The sequence below is a fragment of the Mastacembelus armatus genome, chromosome 10 (genome assembly GCF_900324485.2).
Source record: "Mastacembelus armatus chromosome 10, fMasArm1.2, whole genome shotgun sequence".
Taxonomy (NCBI): Eukaryota; Metazoa; Chordata; class Actinopteri; order Synbranchiformes; family Mastacembelidae; genus Mastacembelus; species Mastacembelus armatus.
Genome location: NC_046642.1, coordinates 9,899,589 through 9,912,702, shown reverse-complemented (window position 1 = coordinate 9,912,702; position 13,114 = coordinate 9,899,589). Strand labels below are relative to the sequence as shown.

The following is a 13,114-nucleotide window of genomic DNA, read 5'->3' as shown; positions in this document are numbered from 1 at the left end:
CGTGGAAGGCTGAGCTCTGGGTGTCCGTTCCAGCTCTGCACTGCACCGGCCCTCGCCTCTCAGCCGCCTTGCTCTTTCTCGCTCCAGCCTCCCCCACTATATCTTTCAGTCTATACCCCCTTCTCTCCCTTTCACTCCTTCCCTTCCCTGTGCATCCTCACCCGCCTCACCTCCCTGCTTCATGTCATAGAGGTACACACGCACACACAGAGCCAGCTCCATATTACCCACACCCGAGTCAAGCTGTTCTTATGTAGATATTATCATACAAGCACACTGAATCCACGTACTCAGAGCCTGAATCTCTCTCTCCTTCTAAGGACGCTGATCCTCACATCTCCACCCCCTCTACCCAATACACTAGTTCTGGGCTCAGCTGAAAAGCCAGCGCCTGCGGCCACTGTGCTGCCATGTGCCACTGGCTGTGTTGTAATGGGAAAGGAATGCGAACACAAGGCCTGGTACAACACGGAGGAACACAGCTACCCTGTGAAACATGCTTCTACCACGAAATATGAGAACTGTGCTTGATGCACAGCAGGCAGCAGGTTAACCACAATCTTTACAGACATTTTGGGTAAAATGCTTGTTCACTTTCTTGCCAAGAGTTAGACAAGAAGATCGATGCCACAGTCATGTCTATGCGCTCAGTATAAAGCCAGCAAGCTGTTTACTTAGCTTAGCATAAATAGGGGTAATAGCTACAGTGGCTCATTCCAAAGGTAACAAAATATGTCTGTCAAATGCTATAAAGCTCACTAATATTTTATATCTTATTTGGTTGATCACTAGAATGTGAGAAAAAAATATATACAACTGTAAGGACCTGTTCAAATTCAAAATTTAAAGCCTATACTGTAAATGCATCAGACTGCTTTAAGTAATTCACCAACAAAAGACATTCTTAAAATTTAATACAATCGTCTGCATTTGCATTAGTTTTAACAAACTAAAAAAAATAAACTGGTACAATGTAATAAATAAATAAATAAACTGCAGTGTTGTATTTAGTGCATATACTGAATAAGTAAGACATATGAATTGATAAGCTTTTAAGGTGATGGTAGTAGAGATTTTGTTGAATAGAGCCAAGTTATGTTTCTCCCTGTTTACAGTCTATGAGAACAATACTGATTGTCTCATTTAACACAACACAGTAAATAAGCCTATTTCATGAAATGTTGAATTACTCCTTTAAATCACATCAGCACATAGACAGACTAGCCTCAACATAGTTGAAAGCATAAACTGAGTGCTTTACAGCTGTAGAATAAGCGAGTGAAGACAAACTATTTCTACAATGGTATATTTGGTAGTAATAGTATAATTAAAGTCCAAGTACAATTAATTCTTATGAGTTGTGTGAGTATAGTGATCATAGATGTAATTTTCAATGTCGGTGCTGAAATGCTGAAGAGCAAATGTGTTTTTATGATGAAATGTAATCACAATAATCAATACAGATGATTATCAGTGCATCAATTCAAATCAATCAAACAAATCCCACAGCAATTAAAAACTATTTTTTGGTTCTTTGTGATTTAGCAGTCGTGCGTCTGTATTAACATGATGTTATCATCAACATCATTAGTTATTTGCTTCTACCAGCACCTGTTGCCCTTTCTGATGCTGAACAAAATCAATGAAGACAACGTGTGTAACTACTTTGCTTTACTTGCCTTTGGCATGTCGACATGGGAGCGAGTCACTAAGCCAGACACTCGCTCCACTTTGTGAGGGCTCCTCCTGCTGGTCACACGCACCAGAGAAACACCTTCCTCTTCCTGGTCCTGCAGGACACAGATGGACTTTAAGAAAAGACTGAATATGATCAGATTAAAGAGAAAAAAACAGAACCCCCTCTATGATCAGGACATACCTGTGGATAATAACATGTCAAGCAAGCTTCACTAAGATCTTTAAAGGAATAGTTCAATATTTTGGGAAATACATTCAAAACGTTTAGGTGCCAAAAATCTGAGAAAAGTTGAGAATACTGATACCACTCTTTTATTTGCTTCAGAAACTACTTAAAAATATTTTTCTAACTCTCCCTGCCCTTCCAGCTTCTGACTGACTGAACACACCTGATCCTGGTGAATCAGCAGTGGGTAGTTGGAAAAGGATAGTTGGAAAAACAGGGATGGTTGGAAAAACAGCAGGCCAGTGGCCCTTGAGGTCCAGAGTGGGCTACGTTGGCAGAGTTGAAACAATCTCTGACTGTATTGGTAACAATCAGCACATTTTAGCAAGAATTGACAGGAGCTATATAAAAAAAATATGAGAGCACAGCTGCAGAAATTGTACTGTGGTGAGAGTACCTGTGCAAGATCAAAAATAAATATACAGTTTGATTTGCACCATTCAAAAACACTGAAGAGCAAATGTTGTGCACACAGCTGCCTGTGACCACAGAGCGGCACAGAACTGGACTGGACTTTCTCATATTTTAGTCTAACATCACAAATGAAACTCAGCTGACATTGAGTAGCAGCAAATATGCAGCTGAAATCAATATAAATCATATATGACATATTGAGTTTCACAAAACAGTTACCAAAACCTTCTAAAAACTGTGGTTTGGGATACACATTGTCTAGAGTACCAGAAACGCACTGAGATCTTTTCTAGACTTTAGACCGAACAGACCCTTAACTGACAGTAGAGGGCAGCCTTTGGGGCATGCCGTCACTGGTGCAAACTTGGAAAAAAGTTTTCTCTCCAAAACAGGCATAAAGATTGTCCAACCAAGATGTGTTTTCTCTCTCCGCTGACACCTTCGAATTAAAACAAAGTTGCTCTTGTGCACATTTTGTGCACACCCCTCAACAGAAGGAGAGCTGGAAAGGAAAAAAATCAACCTTTAAAATTACATTAATGTCAAGTTTGAAGCATTTCCACAAGACTTTCTTATTGTGCTGGTATGGCTCAGATATACTGTGTGTTATTTCAAAGGTGCTAAGTGACTTTCTCTTTGACAGCTCTATTCCCACATGGCAGCATTGACAGGCAGGTCAACGCTGACACTGCCAGGGCCCAAACTGTCCCTCAGCTTCTTGCTCTGCCTAGTAGTGGCAGCTAACAGTACGCCCTTTGCACTCTGCCAACATGCAAAATTTTACATACATATTTGAAATGCGTTCATCCATTAATAATTTACAGTCATACAATATTTAAAATTGCTTCAGTTTCTTGTTGGCCATTACTTCCCTTATTTATTATTATTTCATGACTGTTACACAATAAAATCAAACATATAACATCAAAAATCAAAAGAATCAAACACTGCTAAAACAGCTTCTTCTCTTCTTCCATTTCAAAATGACCTATTGACCTAATGACCTGCTACTTTGCACCAAATCATGGAATTTGCAGACTCATTTAGTTTCCCTCCAATCCTCCACTCAAATAACAGCATGGCTGGATGAGCACCTCACTGGATGTCCATTAAGCACCTCTCTCTCTCTCTGTCAAACTTCCTACTATGACTGCTGCATCCTCCCTTCTGCTTCTCTCTCCAGCACTGTGCCACACTAGCAGCTGGGATCCAGAGAGGGAAGCATGGTGGAAGGATCAGGGGCCATGGTGTACTGAATTAGAAGGCTGACAGGGTGGATCACAGAATACACTGAGAGGAGCTTAGAATGACAGTATACACTTCAAGACACGGTCATAATTTGTGGTCCCTTTACTAAGGGCCTAGATATGCACCCATGTCACTGCAAAAAGCAGAAGTTCATGCAAGTTCATGCAGTTGTTGATTTAGCAATTCCCAACCAGGGAATCAGTAGCAGTTATCTAAAACAAATAATCAGTAACTTATAATAAATAATTAATAAAATGTAACAGATGCACAGCTAAAAGAAACATTAACTGTTGAAATGATCAACTAAAAGGATACAAGAATTGTTAAGTCGTGTATAAAAACAGTTCAGTGAAACAAGATAAGTTATTAACTAAAAGCAACAAATATAAAGTAGTAAATGTTAGCTTAAAGGTAATGGAAGTGGTTAAAAAATTATATACAGTATTTGTATCAAAAATATTGTTGCAATATCAACCTTCATATGATTAATAGTGTTAAAATCAATTTAAATTGATTGACTTGGCAACACATCATCTGAAAAGTGAAAGGTGATGCCGGCGAAGGAGTCATCTGAGAGTGTTCAGGTTTCCTCAAATAAAAAAAAAAAGATAGGACCAACCAGAATAATACAACATGCTAGATGAACATGTTAATTCTTGTAGATACTTTCTATTATTTTTTAAAACGTGCACAATCAGACAATAAAATGTGTCAATACGTTCCCTAACATGTCCTTTACACAATGTTATAAATTCCTGAGAATCACTTTTGTTCAAAATAATGTCCGACTGAACAAGACTGTATCAGACTTCTCCACTAAAGCATCCATTTAATACAGTTTGGCAAATAAGTTTATTGCAGTTCCCCTGTTCAGCTGACCGTGCATAATCCAGTTCAGACTTAGCACATGAATTTACAAAACATATTGCCATTAAGTGATTGACTGAAGGTAAGGTCTGTTAAGCATGAAGGAATAATGTTAGATTAAAGTTTTGATCTATTGTGAAGATTGAATTGCATAATTTCACCTTTAGCATAAATGTAAAACCCACTGGAAAAACAGCTTGCACTACATGACATAAAAATGCATGTGCATATATGGTATGTATGCACAAATATGCATATGCAAAATTTATTTATAAAATCCAGCACAGATCCCATCAACCAAACACCAGAACATCAGTCTAACCCACAGCCACATGCGCCATGTTTGAGCCCTGTTTACTGATGGCTGCCAAAAAAATGCACCAGAAATGTGAGGCCCCTTGTGACAGTAACCCAACTGTTGACATCGCATCCATTGTGCTGATTAGTGAACAATCAGTGTCTCAAATGACCAAACAGAAAATTAGCAGGATCTGGTCACTGATTGGGTGCAATGGGACAAAACCAGCTTCTCACCATGTGGTCAATAGTCAAACATGGGTTAATGATATATTTTAAGCATTATTGTGTAGCTGGGATTTTGTCCCCCACTACTTTCACTGAAACTGCTTAATAAAAGAAACTCTTTATACTCAATATAGACAGGAGAAACAATTGCAGCAACAGCAAATAACCACATTACAGCCACAAACATTCAATAAAGATGTTGGTATATATGGTTAAAAACGTGACCCTATCCATAAAGGTCCAGCAAAAAGCTACAGCATAATAGTGAATTGTATGGGGTTAAACATTTGTAAGATAACACTCTCTTAGGGTTTGTGTCACTAGATACATTTCTGGTCACTGCAAAGCATTTGTGACACATTAAAACTGAGAAACAGTGAGACAGTGAGAAAAGCTTTAAAACCTATCTCTAGTAGGCTATTTTCACCTTCTAACTATGTAGAGTTCACAGTGAATGACTATCTGCCAACACCATCAAGACTCTAACCCTCTACAGGCAAGGTAAGTGTCATTCTTGTACGTGGTGTTGCATATGTTGCATGTTATATATTTGAAATGAACTACTCATGTCGTATCTCTAAATGGCTCCTGGCTGCTGAACACATTTAAACTATTTGTATGCAGACCAAATTTGGTTTTACTGAGTACATAACGCAGTCACATTACACTCATTCTGGATAATGAATCAGAACAGCAAGCTTTAGAAAGCAGCCTGTTGTTTTTCCTGTTATTGTATAACCGTCTTTGAGGCATCATTCACATTCAGGCTGCTGTAGCATCAAGCCATATAATTTTATTAAACTACTCTGATATTTCAGTCCACTTTGATGCTTCAAAGGAATCAAAATTGATCCTTGTGACTTAAATCCAGTTTTTAAAAATACATTTTTAAATTCCATTCTGGTTTTTGGCATCACTACAAATTTGTGCCCCGATGCACCGCTCATAAGCCAAGGCTTCATCACTGTGAGTGTAGACAAATAACACACATAAATACAGTAGACATTAAGCAGAAGTTAGCAGTGTTTTTTGAATATCTGCTAAACAAAAACAGCCAAAGATCATTAGGCTGTAGAAGTCAGCCAAACATCAATTTTATTAACATTTTGGCAAAGTTGAGGGAAGGTCATGGGGCAATATTGAATAGCGCAATTGATGTGAAGTGACAAGTTCCTAGACATTCAAAGGTTATTAAGAGATTAGTGACATTCAACTAGAGAAAATGTCCATATTTAACTACAGTTTATGGGTTTATTGATCGTTCACTTGCTGTAAAATGTAGTCAACACTCAGTAAACATATCAGTAAGGTTTAAATCTGCACAAAATGCAGCTTATCTCTTTTCCATCCGCTTCTCGCTTTGTGTGTCCCACACAAAAAACATACTAAATAACCATGTGACGACAAATACTTGTTCTAATGAAAGGACTGGCTGACTTCATGAGAGCAGCCCACTGATGAGCCAAAGGTAATCAGTGTTCTTTTGACTCTGTCTAATTATCTTTTCTCCTTCTACCCATGAGGCTCTCCCTCCAACATCGTTCATCAGGTTGAAGTCATAGCTACCACAAATAATGCTAACACTTCATCCATGTAGGAGTGTGAGGGACACAGGTAGTGACACCCTGTGTTGGCTAAGTAACCTTTCATGCCTTTAGGAGGCAAAGCACGACACTCAACGGCACGTGTGACACCAGACACAAAGTAAAGACTTTTCTCTATAATCTATAATGTGAAGCAGGAAAATTACCTCCCATGCATCTTTCCTGCTGGCTTCTTTCACAACAGTTTGCTCCGTGTTCAGTTGCAAGGTCACTTCGTAACACTCTTGAATATCTGTGAGAAAAAAAAACAATAATAAGCTTCTTCCTTCTTTACCTGGATCATTAGAAACATAAGGCGTAAGCTTTCATTACTATGTAGTATTTATTTCTTGTTCATAACTTCTACACCTTATGAACTGCTTTAGTTGCTTTAGTTTGGTAGAATCCACCAATCAATCATGTTGTGTGCTTTACTCAGTGGTACAGTGGGTGAAAATGTTGGGGTGGGAGTCGTCTGTTTACATGGAAGTTATGTCTCCACATTTGCAAGTGCTCTTCTTATCTTGTTACCGACTTTATGACTTGGGTACTGACTGAGCAAATCATCAAGCTGATGTCCAACAGACCCACATTATAATATTTCACGCTACCTGAACAACATGTGTCAAAAATGAAAAACATTTTTCTACTTTTTATTTCTTTTAGTTCAGCATTATTATAGTTCAGGTGAACTGTAATTCCAGTGTTGTTGCTTTGAAGCTCTATTTTAAAGTCAATCAGTCAATAAGAAACTGGAAGATACCATCTCAGATGAGGGTGGAGTAGGGGAAGATGAAGTGAAATGGTATTTTCCATCTGGAAGATACCATAGCTGGAAAACAAGCATGGGAGTGGCACTCGAGGACGGGACATGTCCACCCCTAACCTATAGCTATGTTAGCTTGATGCTAACATCAGCATGGTAATATGTTCACATAGACAAACCTTATATGCTGATACTATACACAAAGTGCAGCTGAGTCTAATGGGAATCCATCAATTTTACAGCTATTTGATCATAAACCAAAGTATCTGACAATGAAAATGCAAACAGATATAAGTATTATATGAAACCTTAGGTGATCTGTATCAAATTTCATGCCAGAAATGTGTGTGTTGTAGTAAAAACCACTAAAGTCAACTTGCTGGTCACACTAGAGGGACTATTAGAAAACCAGTTTCATTAAAGAGGGAAGCTTACAGAAAAAACGGTATGCTGTCCCACTATTTTGTACACACGGCTATTCTCTCCTTCATTTTGAGACCAACATCATTAATACTGACATCTCAGCATTTTGTTCAGCTGCTCCCATCTTCTTTTAAAGTTTTCCTTTTCTTTTCGGACTGAGCTTCTCTGCTCTCATCCCTTGTCTTCTCGTCACCACTCATCACCGCTTGGCTCATTACACACCCATGTCCTGTGGTCACGTATTGAGTGGCAGCCTTTTGATGAGAATACACTGGGACAATTTTGCTGATATCACACGCAGGCCTGGTTAGTGCACTGTCAACATAAAGAGGTTGCTGGAGAGTTTATCAACTTCCCAAAGTTCAGTGTCAGGACAAGACACAAGCCACAAGATATGACCTTTAAGGAAAGTTGATACATTTAAAACATGTCTAATACTAACAATGTGCATCTTTTATTGAAGCAGCGACTCAAAGAATGATCTGCACTCTCTGGGCATGTGTGTGAGACAGAGAAATAAGAGTCAGTGTGTCCCAACAAGACACTGTGAGAACAAAAGTGTAAGAATGAGCATGTGACTCATCAGTGTGTCTGAATGTGGAGGAGTGAAGCCATGTGTGGGTAGAGGAGTTTGTTACCCAACAGACTAAAGAGCAACCTCACAAACTTATATACACTCAGACACACACACGCACACACACACACACACACACACACACACACACACACACACTAGGTCTAAGTGCATATACACACTTACATACAAACATAGATATACACTACCCACAATTACACTAGTAAGCTTCCTTTTATTGCTGTTATAAATATTTCAGATACACAATTAATTAATTACCACACTAATAAAATCAATATGGCTCAAAGAACAAAAAGAACATAAGTCTTTACGACATAAATCAACTTATCAAACTAAATAGTTTGCACTTACAAAGGAGATTTAACTCCTCTGAGCTGAAAAGGTTATGAATACAAGCTTATTGTTGCTAAGATTTATTTGTTTATAATATGAAATTATTGTAGGCGCACAGAATATAAAATGTATGACATAAGAACATGGTTTAGACACACGATTAAATCTGAAATTACTATAAAACTTTAAGTCACAATAATAAAGCGTGAACTGCTTTTCCACAATCCCAAAATATGGTTATTAAGTGGTTAACTCTTTAACACATGCTATATTTTTTTAGGTTCTGCCTAAACTACAACAAAAATAAAAGTTTCTCAATAGGTTTTTCTCTAGACCCTTGCATGAATATAGAAATAGCTTTGAGATGATTTATTACACTGTTGTTTTAAAGGTAGGGAGATGTTTTTAAGGCAGTGTTCACTCTTCTATTTGCTCTGGTTTGGATAATATCTAAATATCTTTATCTTCTAAATGCTCCAGTATGTTCACCAGTGACTCACTACATTTTTCTCTCTGTCATCCTGGCCTGGTATTGAGTAGAGGGTTTATCAGAGCTCACCAGCTGCTGTAGCTGAAAACAAGACTTATGGGAACAGTGACTGTGAACCAGTGAGGATGAAAGCTGTAAAACTTAGTATAAAAGATACTAAAAAGCTGTGAGTAAGGTAATATGTCACTGTGGATTCATCACTCTTGGTGACACCTTTCATATACTTTTAGTAACTTGACCCACCGTTCATATATTAATAATATATTTAAACTGGTTAATTCAGTTTTAAATAATTCTGTTAAGTCTTGCAGAGTTTTTCAGTTGCATCTCAGACACCTGGCTTGTTTTCACACAGCTAACACTTTTAATTGCATCTTTCATTTATTCCTGGCAGAAGTAAGATGACAGTGAAAAGTGTTCAATCAGGTCTTGAAGTGTTTTGAGGTCAGGATTCACAGTCACACAAAGTACAGAGAGGTTCTATTTATTTATTTATTTTTTTACATATTTGACTTTCCAAAGAAATCTCTGTACTGTTCCAACCCTCACAGACCACATAAATTCCTGGCCATGGAACAAAATATACAATTGAAGCCAAAAGTCTCTTTCACAGGACTGGATCCCAGATCTCTTTTTGATGTTGGGACTATTTTGGGATGGCTTGGTCAGAGCTCTGAGCCTTTTGTCACAGTTATAGGGAGTTTCCTGCACCTTTTCACTGTCCCACAAATACTCTGCATGCAGGATTAGTGTGCTTGTGTGTGTTATAGGCCTCTGCTATTTGTCATGTACCTATTCAGTTGGGCTGAAGTCATCTTTGTGCCTGCCTTGCTGAATCATACAAAAAAAGAATGTGCCCCTGGTTCTTTACATGATGAGCACTGCTCACTAGAATAACACATTTACAGGAAACTGGGTCACAATTTAAAAGCAGGGCGACCAATTCACCCCCTTGTTACTGCTCCAATAAAATCATCCCCAGGCATTTAGGGTCCTCTGTAATTAAATGTGTATCTGTCTATATGCATGCCCCAGCTCCCCATAAGCAGCTCCCCATAAGCAGCTCCCCAAGCCTCCTACTGCATGTCTGTATGCTGGAACAAAAGGGTGGATGCAGAGTTATGGCAACCTTTGTTCATGACTGTGCAACCATGCGTCCAGCCAATCAAGAGTCTAGTGCTGAATCTTCCCACGCTGCATCAAACACCTTTTTACTTCCCACAATGTGTCAAACTTAGAGATATCTATTATAGACAAATACTGAGCTGTAATGTTGACAGATCATTGTCATTAAATTTTACTCACAAAACCTTAGGGTTTTGTCAGTTCTTATCTGATCTCAAAATATTTAAAACAGCTCCAATTTTCAGCCCACTACCACGGTGAAAACAATAACCTAAAATGGTCCAAACAGAACCAGCTCAGATGGCCCCAAGGTTTGTAAGAAAAACAAATAAGCAGAGAATAAGAGGATGAGTAATGTTTATACTGCACTGAATTCCTATTAGTGCAGTGAACCGGCTGCTCCTCCACTCTTGCCTTGCTTGATGAGAACCACATGTTGAATGGAGGGCGAAGCCTGATCAGCCCTCCACCTAAGACACACCGACCACAGGCCTCTCCTTCAGCTAGACTGCACAGAGGATCCAGAGAGCCAGAGGAGTTGAGAAGGCAGCTTGGCATGGCTGCCAAGAGCACTTTATTTTCGTATCTGGCTCAGGCTCGGTCCTGATTGAACATTCTTTACGAGGAATGTTTGAAATCCTGATTTGGAAAGCTAATCGTCTCTGAGTCTGCCCCTCTTAAATTAATTACAAGGTACTGTATATTTCACATCATGCTAATATTTAAAGACACACAGTCCTTCTGGAGCTATGGCCTGCGTCCATTATCAAACCTAGTTTACCAATGTGTAGTTTTTAGAGGACTGAACATTAACCACTTCTTGGCTAGCAAAAGGCAAAAAAAAAATTGTGAATTCAGGAGTCAAATCATTAATTTTGAAAATGTGACCAAAGAAATGGCAAAGTGATAAACTGCTAATCAATGAACCATATTAAATAGATATTCCTTGGCTATAAATAGAAAAGCTTTTGTAATGGACAGTCATTGTTGCAACCCATTTAATCTTAAAATGTGGACTCATAAAGCACATGACCTATCACTGCCTACTTCTTATCTATCAAGAGGAAAACAGAGTAATTCTTGTACTACAAACTTTAACCATATAAAACGATGTGTGGTAAAACTCCCTTCAGTATATATCACCAGTAAAAACAGCCATATTGCGTTTCTTTAACTGCTGCCTGAGAAGCCCTTCCCCCACAGATGCCCAGCAGTAGAGCAGCAATGGGTCAGCAGTAGCAACAGCAGATAAGCATCATAATAACATGGCTGTGGTAATTAGAAGGACCACTCAACCATAGGTTAAAATGAAGTAATGCACTTTATCTGCTTTAAAAGGAGCCAAGGTTAAGGTTCACCATGACTTCTCTGAACTCTTTTTCCAAAAGACCAAATTCATCATGCAGACATAGCTGGTGACACATAATATAACATTAGTGACTCTTGATGAGTTGCAGGAAAAAACTATGCACATTTCAGAATTAGTAGTATCAGTTTAGTCAGCATGTTTTGGTCAGCTATTACTGCTTTCTGGTAGTGGTGAATGAAGTGTTTTCTTTAAATGAGCAACAATCTATATCATGTTGACCTAAGTTCATTAAGTAAAAAAGTTATTTTCTCCAAGTCAAGGGAAGATTTGTACTTTTATGGTGCGACAAGTCTGAACCTATAACAACTCAGTATATGAGTTAGACTGACTGTGATGTGTTTTACTGGAAGTTCATTGCAGTCATCGTCAGTATTTTACAGACGGGGCATAACCTTTGTAAGGCAAACTCAAATTTGACTTTCATTAGGACCTAACTCTGTATATTTAGACTCAGTTAATTTTTCATACAATTACAACCTGACCCTGTCATCCATCTGCAGCCAATCAGTACTAGAAGTACTCAGACCTTTTATTTAAGTAAAACTGGGAATGCCACAGTGAAAAAATACTCAGCTGCAAGTAAAGGTCCTGCATGCAAACCCTCAATTAAATAAAACATACAACAGTATTAGCATCAAAATACCAAATATCAAAGTATTCATTATACAGTACATTTAAAATTAATGCATATTTATATTGTACATTACTTTAATGTTGCAGCTGGTAGTTAGTGAATTTCCCAGTGGGGATTATTAAAGTCTTATACTGACTTTAGTACAAAAAACTCTCAAAGTTGCACTGCGGTACAGTGATTAAGTAAACGGACCTAATTACTTTCATCACTGTAGCCAATCATATGATAGAAGAGTATATAAGATACACTAAACAAAAGGGTGATGTACTACGATAACAGAATATAGCAAACCAAAGGAAAATCAAGCTGCAAACCAGCTGTTACTCAAAACTAAGGGCATGTGAACAGCAAAAGTTATAAATTAAGTCCCCTGTATGAAATCTTCAATGTAATTGAGTGCAGCGCTTTTAGAGTGCCTTCTCCAATCCAAACAGTTTTAATGTGTTTTTCTTACCAAGAAGGGCTTGGAACAGCTGGCTGCCCAAGATGGCAGACACTTTGCCCACGCTGGTCTTCAAAGCCTGCTCCTCCGGACTGATCATGTTGGCCTGGTACTGTCTGAGCAACCTCACTGCTCGCTCTGTGTCTGCGTCACAAAGTAAATACATCTCAGCACAACAACAGCTGACAATCTACACATGTTCACACTCTTTCAAAAGGGCATTGAAATAAATATCTTCTTGGCTATATGGAGACAGAATATGAAAATATGACTATTCAGTAAGGACAATAAAATATCAGAAACCTGTGAAAAATGGTAAGTTACTGGAGCTCTTGCGGACATATTTAAAAACCTTTTTTTTTGCTTAAATAATAGC

At 38.3% G+C, this 13,114-nt stretch overlaps 1 protein-coding gene across 7 annotated transcripts in view; it reads right to left on the bottom strand.

Annotated features, from left to right (window-relative positions):
* dlg3 (discs, large homolog 3 (Drosophila)) overlaps positions 1–13,114 on the bottom strand; it is a 70,602-nt gene that overhangs the window by 56,456 nt on the left and 1,032 nt on the right. For 6 of the 7 annotated variants that reach the window (XM_026330017.1, XM_026330022.1, XM_026330019.1 and 3 more), the window contains exons 2-4: positions 12,751–12,882; positions 6,729–6,814; positions 1,680–1,790 (exon numbers count right to left, since the gene is read on the bottom strand). In XM_026330017.1, coding sequence (XP_026185802.1) covers positions 1,680–1,790; positions 6,729–6,814; positions 12,751–12,882 — 329 coding nt within the window. The remainder of the gene's footprint in view (positions 1–1,679; positions 1,791–6,728; positions 6,815–12,750; positions 12,883–13,114) is intronic. The other variant, XM_026330021.1, reaches the window with a different exon arrangement.